The 7,500-nt window shown below is 53.9% G+C and overlaps 1 protein-coding gene across 1 annotated transcript in view; it reads left to right on the plus strand.

The window, feature by feature from the left end:
* The first annotated feature begins 451 nt into the window (after window positions 1–451).
* Window positions 452–7,500, plus strand: part of LOC144487913 (START domain-containing protein 10-like) — a 60,147-nt gene continuing 53,098 nt past the window's right edge. Inside the window, exon 1 of the mRNA XM_078205960.1 lies at window positions 452–915. Coding sequence (XP_078062086.1) covers window positions 757–915 — 159 coding nt within the window. The 5' untranslated portion in view covers window positions 452–756. The remainder of the gene's footprint in view (window positions 916–7,500) is intronic.

The raw sequence follows: 7,500 nt of genomic DNA on the forward strand, positions 1-7,500 counted from the left end.
TCCAGACTTATGGGGCCGGCACAGGGGTTACTGCTGCACCCCAGCGCGGACGGGACGGTTCAACTTCCGGCTGGCCTCACCCTGGTTAGAGACTGCATGTATTATTCTCACTTGTGGTTTTTTCTCTGGTGCTGGTTTCCTCCCACAGTCCGAAAGACGTGCTGGTTAGGTGGATTGGCCGTGCTAAATTCTCCCTCAGTGTACCCGAACAGGCGCCGGAGTGTGGCGACTAGGGGATTTTCAGAGTAACTTCATTGCAGTGTTAATGTAAGCCTTACTTGTGAGAATAATTAATACATTTTACAGAGAGAGTAAGAGATGAGATTACTGCCCTTGCGAGGGTGGCTGGAAAACAGACTGGGGGAGGGTTTGGCAATAGGAAAGCAATGCCTGGGAGGAGTCTGAGAGACACAGTGACATTCCCAGCTCCCAGCCCTGTGTGAGGCGCTCCGGGGACTGACGGGTTAACTCTGAGAAAGTGATGCGTCCTTTTAAAAAGCTGGGAGAGAGAGAGAGGCAGAGAGAGGAAACCTGGGCACTGAACCACCCAGCCATTCCAGCCAGCTCTGTGATCCAGGCTGAGGGAAAGTCGGCAAGGGGCAACTTGTGAGGTTTTCCCCAGCTTGTGGCTGCTGCCTGGAGGGGCAGAGAGGGGGGAAGGAGCTGGGAAAGCCTCTGGGGGAAGCCGCTGGGGGATCCAATCTGGCAGCGACAGCAGCAGCAACACCCCAGGTACAGCAGGGACAGAGGGGAGGAATGGCCAAGGATTCGGTGCAGATCCCGGACGATTTGGATTTCAGGTCATTTCGGGATGAATGTCGCTCCGAGAGCGGCTGGACCATGAAATACAACAAGCCCGGAATCACCGTGTGGATTCAGATGATGGAGGAGGATAAAAGCTCGCATAAAATAAAGGTAAAAATAACATCCGTGTGGGTGATGCGGCGCTGCCTCTCCTCAATGTGGCAGCTATTAGTATCCCTGACACAGAGAGAGAGACACACACAGCTACACACAGAGACAGTGAGAGGCAGACACAGAGACACACACACACAGAGACAGTGAGAGAGACAGTGAGAGAGACACACACACACCTACACACAGAGACAGTGAGAGACAGACACAGAGACACACACACACAGACAGTGAGAGGCAGAGACACACACACACAGAGACAGTGAGAGAGAGAGACAGTGAGAGAGACACACACACACCTACACACAGAGACAGTGAGAGACACACACAGAGACACTCACACAGACAGTGACAGACAGACACACACACAGACAGTGAGTGTTGGTGTTATTGTGGCTGGGGGCAGTTGCACTGTGATGGGGATTCAGTCACTGCTCCCACTGCCAGAAACCTGGGAAATCAGCGGCGACTTTTACACTTACTGACCTGGGAGAAGGAACCCTTTTGCTGGGATCTGTTCCCATCCCTCCCTCATCTCTCTCACCCCCTCCCCTCATTTCTCTCCCCCCCTCCCCTCATCTCTCTCCCCCCCCCCCCTCATCTCTCTCCCCCCCCCCACTCCTCATCTCTCTCCCCCCTCCCCTCATCTCTCTCCCCCCTCCCCTCATCTCTCCCCCCTCCCCTCATCTCTCTCCCCCCTCTCCTCATCTCTCTCCCCCCTCTCCTCATCTCTCCCCCCCCTCCCCTCATCTCTCTCCCCCTCCCCTCATCTCTCTCCCCCCTCCCCTCATCTCTCTCCCCCCTCCCCTCATCTCTCTCCCCCCTCCCTCATCCTCTCCCCCCTCCCCTCATCTCTCTCCCCCCTCCCCTCATCTCTCTCCCCCCTCCCCTCATCTCTCTCCCCCTCCCCTCATCTCTCTCCCCCCCTCCCCTCATCTCTCTCCCCCCTCTCCTCAACTCTCCCCCTCCCCTCATTTCTCCCCCCCTCATCTTGCTCCTCATCTCTCTCCCCCCTCCCCTCATCTCTCTCCCCCTCCCTCATCTCTCCCCCTCCCCATCTCGACCCCCATTCCCCCATCTCTACCCCCATTCCTCCATCTCTACCCCCATTCCCCCAAGTCTACCCCCCATTCCCCATCTCTACTCCCCATTCCCCCATCTCTACTCCCCATTCCCCCATCTCTACTCCCCATTCCCCATCTCTACTCCCCATTCCCCCATCTCTACTCCCCATTCCCCCATCTCTACCCCCATTCCCCCATCTCTACCCCCATTCCCCCATCTCTACCCCCATTCCCCCATCTCTACCCCCCCTTCCGCCATCTCTACCCCCGTTCCCCCATCTCTACCCCCCATTCCCCCATCTCTACTCCCCATTCCCCCATCTCTACCCCCCTTCCCCCATCTCTACCCCCCTTCCCCCATCTCTACCCCCCTTCCCCCATCTCTACCCCCTTCCCCCATCTCTACCCCCGTTCCCCCATCTCTACCCCCGTTCCCCCATCTCTACCCCCCATTCCCCATCTCTACCCCCCATTCCCTCCATCTCTACCCCGTTCCCCCATCTCTACCCCCCCATTCCCCCCATCTCTACCCCCCCATTCCCCCCATCTCTACCCCCCCATTCCCCCCATCTCTACCCCCATTCCCCCCATCTCTACCCCCATTCCCCCCATCTCTACCCCCATTCCCCCCATCTCTACCCCCCGTTCCCCCATCTCTACCCCCGTTCCCCCATCTCTACCCCCGTTCCCCCATCTCTACCCCCCTATTCCCCCATCTCTACCCCATTCCCCCCTCTCTACCCCCCATTCCCCCCATCTCTACCCCCCTATTCCCCCATCTCTACCCCCGTTCCCCCCTCTCTACCCCCCATTCCCCCCATCTCTACCCCCATTTCTACCCCCTATTCCCCCATCTCTACCCCGTTCCCCCCTCTCTACCCCCGTTCCCCCCTCTCTACCCCCATTCCTCCATATCTACCCCCGTTCCCACATCTCTACCCCCCATTCCCCGATCTCTACCCCCATTCCCCCATCTCTACCCCCGTTCCCCCATCTGTACCCCCCATCTCTACCCCCCATTCCCCCCAACTCTACCCCCATTCCCCGATCTCTACCTCCCATTCCCCCATCTCTACCCCGTTCTCCCATCTCTACCCCCCATTCCCCCCATCTCTACCCCCCATTCCCCGATCTCTACCCCCCATTCCCCCCATCTCTACCCCCATTCCCCCATCTGTACCCCCCATTCCCACCATCTCTACCCCCCATTCCCCCATCTCTACCCCGTTCTCCCATCTCTACCCCCCATTCCCCGATCTCTACCCCCATTCCCCCCATCTCTACCCCCATTCCCCCATCTGTACCCCCCATTCCCACCATCTCTACCCCACCATTCCCACCATCTCTACCCCCTACTTCCCCCCGGGCCACCATCTCCTCCACCAACTCCCTCTGACTTTCAGCAACCCCCCCACCCCCCGCCATTGCCATACATCGATGATACTTTTCTGGGGTTAACCCTTCCTTGGCAGTAACAGAAATGAAGGCCATTCGGCCCCTCTCTTTAGTTTGTGTTGGCTCTTTGAATTCAGAACCATCCAATTGAAGACTCAGCTTTATCCTCTTCTGTCTCTGCGAATGCATCCTCTTCAACTCCAAGTTCCAATTGCTTGTTGAATGTTCCTATTCATTCTGGCCCCCTCCAGCCATTCAGTCTGTCTTTTCCAGATCTCAACTGCCCTCTGTCTGAATATCTGTACCCTCATCCACACCCCCCCCCCCCGCCCCACCCCCCGTCCCCTCCCCCCGTCCCCTCCCCCCGTCCCCTCTGGTTCCTTTCCCGATTCTCTTCAATCTGTGTCCATCTGGTTACCGACACTCCTGTCACTGGAACCACGTTCTCCTTATTTACTCGATCAAAACCATACAATGATTTTTGAATGCCTCAATTAAGTCTCCCCGAAACCTTGGGCATGTACTTGGGAACACCTGGTAGTGATGGGTAAATCTCATGGCAAAAGAGAGAGACTGACTGCGCAGGAAGCAGAAAGGTAGAGGATTAGTCACCAGCACTGCGATGTTGGCCATTATCAAGCAATGTTAAAAGCTGGAGAACCACGATCACGGATACTGTAAAACATTACATCGGAAGGAGGAAGCTCTCTGCTGTGAAAACAATCTCCAGCTGATAAACCCCCTACACTTTCTCCATGGCCTTGACCTTCCTCCAAACGCCTGGTTCCCAGAATTGATGAGCTTGAGTTTAAACCAGAGATTGATAAAGGTTTCGAAATACTTCCCTGTTGTTCTCTGTTCAGTGGCTCTTTGCCACAGACCCTCACACACTCTCTGAATCGCCTTTGCAGCTGTTCTGCCATCTTCAATCGCTTGTGAAAATGCAAAAACACAGCTGTGTTTTTTTTTGCACCGTTTTGATTGCACTGCCCCATCTGTGCGTCACCTCAAACCCACCAACATTCAACTGCAATCAGCCTGGCTCCATTATCCAGCCTGACTGCGTCCCCACACAGTCTGTACTGCCCTGCTCACTAGGGTGACAAGTTTTGTCTATCCACAAACTTCAAAATGAGCATATATGTGTGTGTGTGTGTGTGTCTGTCTGACTGTGTGTCTCTGTCACGGATTGTTTGTGTGTGTCGCTGTGTCTCTGCTGATTGTGTGTGTGTGTGTGTGTGTATTTGACATAAGAAATAGAGCAGGAGTAGGCCATTCAGTTCCATGTGTGTGTGTGTGTGTCTGTCACTGTGACGTTTGTGTCTCTGTCACTGTGTCTCTGCTGATTGTGTTTCTGTCTCTGTCATTGTGTGATGTTTGTGTGTCTCTGTTGATTGCGTGCGTGTGTGTGTGTGTCTGTGCGTGCGTGTTACCAAGGCTGTTCCCTCACCCCCCTGTGCTCACTGACCTACATTCAACAGTAACTCATTTCAAAATTCCCATCCTTGTTTTCAAATCCCACCTTGCTCTCGCCCTTTCCTATCTCTGTAATTACCTCCGACCCCACAATCCTCTGGGATCTCGACACTCCTCCAGGTCTGGCCTCTGGAGCATCCCCGATTTTTACTCAATTCCCAGATGCTGGCGAGGCTTTTAGCAGCCTGGGCCCCGAGCCCTGGAATTCCCTCCCAGAATATCTCTGCCTCTCTCCCCTCCTTTAACCTGCTGCTTAAAACCACCACTCTGACCAACACTTGGCTGTTGGTCCTCACACCTCGTGTGGCTCAGTTTTGTTTGGTAATTTACAGTGTTGGGGTGCCTTAGAAATCCAATTCGATTGGTGCTTGTTACTGCACATTTTTCTTTCTGATCTGTCCTGTCTGTGGTGAGTTATTGTTCTCTCCCTCTGGCGGAGACTCGCTGCCAAGCACACTGCTCTGTTTACTATCTGGCTGAACCAGAAAGCTCCTTGTATCACCCCAAACAGCAGGTGCCAGAAGGCTATCAGACCGCAGGAGGCATCACATCCAAGCTTCATCTTTCTTTAAAATAAGCAATTCACTCTTGGGATGTGGGGGGGCAAGTCAGAAATTTATTACCCTGAGAAGGTGGAGTTGGCAACTCCTTTTGAACCACGAGTAACAGGAACTATAAAACTGATCGGCCACTAACATCATAAAATGTAGGAGTGGATCAACACTGAAGAACCTTGACATCATCCAGGACAAAGCAACCCACTTGATTGGCATCCCATCCACAAACATTCACTCCCTCCACCACTGACGCACAGTGGCAGCCGTGTGTACCATCTACAAGATGCACTGCAGGAACTCACCAAGGCTCCTTAGACAGCACCTTCCAAACCCACGACCTCTACCATCTAGAAGGACAAGGGCAGCAGATACACGGAAACACCACCACCTGGAGATTCCCCTCCAAGTCACTCGCCATCCTGACTTGGAAATATATTGGCTGTTCCTTCACTGTTGCTGGGTCAAAATCCTGGAACTCCCTCCCTAACAGCGCTGTGGGTGTACCTACACCACATGGACTGCAGCGATTCAAGAAGGCAGCTCACCACCACCTTCCCAAGGGCAACTAGGGATGGGCAATAAATGCTGTAAGAAGTTTAACAACACCAGGTTAAAGTCCAACAGGTTTATTTGGTAGCAAAAGCCACACAAGCTTTCGGAGCTGCAAGCCCCTTCTTCAGGTGAGTGGGAATTCCCACTCACCTGAAGAAGGGGCTTGCAGCTCCGAAAGCTTGTGTGGCTTTTGCTACCAAATAAACCTGTTGGACTTTAACCTGGTGTTGTTAAACTTCTTACTGTGTTTACCCCAGTCCAACGCCAGCATCTCCACATCAATAAATGCTGGCCAGCCAGCGACACCCATGTCCTGAAATTAATTTCTAAAAGTAATATCAGCTTCTGAATCTTGATCCGATTGATCCTGGAACATTTTCCCCACCAATTCCCCACATGCTGAAGATCTGTTGATCTGTGTCTTAAATATATTCAATAACTGACCATCCACAGCCCTCTGGGAAGAGAATCCCAAATATTCACAACCCTCTGAGTGGAGACATTTCTCCTCTTGTCAGTCCCAGTCTCCCAGACTCCGAGCATCCACCCTGGAAGAATCTTATATAACTCTAAAAGTAATTAAAGGTTAGCCGTGTCAGTGTGGGGACTGGAGTCACCCATAGCTATGTCAGTGTGGGACTGGAGTCACCCATAGCTATGTCAGTGTGGGGACTGGAGTCACCCATAGCCGAGTCGGTGTGGGACTGGAGTCACCCATAGCCGTGTCAGTGTGGGGACTGGAGTCACCCATAGCCGAGTCGGTGTGGGACTGGAGTCACCCATAGCCGAGTCGGTGTGGGACTGGAGTCACCCATAGCCGAGTCGGTGTGGGACTGGAGTCACCCATAGCCGTGTCAGTGTGGGACTGGAGTCACCCATAGCCATGTCAGTGTGGGGACTGGAGTCACCCATAGCCGTGCCGGTGTGGGACTGGAGTCACCCATAGCCGAGTCGGTGTGGGACTGGAGTCACCCATAGCCGTGTCAGTGTGGGGACTGGAGTCACCCATAGCCGTGCCGGTGTGGGACTGGAGTCACCCATAGCCCCACACTGGGTAAAGATGGCAGGCCAGTGGCAGCCCAGCTCTTCCCCCCCACCCCCCACCCCATCACCACTTCATCCACTGACTGTCCCTCACATCTCGGGTCCTCCACTGAAGGTAAAGCCTGCACCCCTCCCCGCGGCTCCCGGTTCTTTATGGACCTCACAACCCCAGCTCCTTCACCACCCTATAATCTCTCTCTTTGCAACCCCATCTGTTTCTCTCTCTCCCTCTCTGTCTCTCTCCCTCTCTGTCTCTCTCCCTCTCTGTCTCTCTCCCTCTCTGTCTCTCTCTCCCTCTCTCTCTCTACACATTATTATTTGCCCCATTTAAGTCACGTGTGAACCACAGAATGAAGTTGAGGCCAAAACGTTGTGTGATTTCAAGAAGGAATTAGATATCGCTCTTGGGGCTAAAGGGATCAGGGGATATGGGGGGAAGGGGAGATCAGGATATTGAATTGGATGATCAGCCATGATCAAAATGAATGGCGGAGCAG

This window comes from Mustelus asterias, unplaced genomic scaffold (assembly GCF_964213995.1).
Source record: "Mustelus asterias unplaced genomic scaffold, sMusAst1.hap1.1 HAP1_SCAFFOLD_1128, whole genome shotgun sequence".
Taxonomy (NCBI): domain Eukaryota; kingdom Metazoa; phylum Chordata; class Chondrichthyes; order Carcharhiniformes; family Triakidae; genus Mustelus; species Mustelus asterias.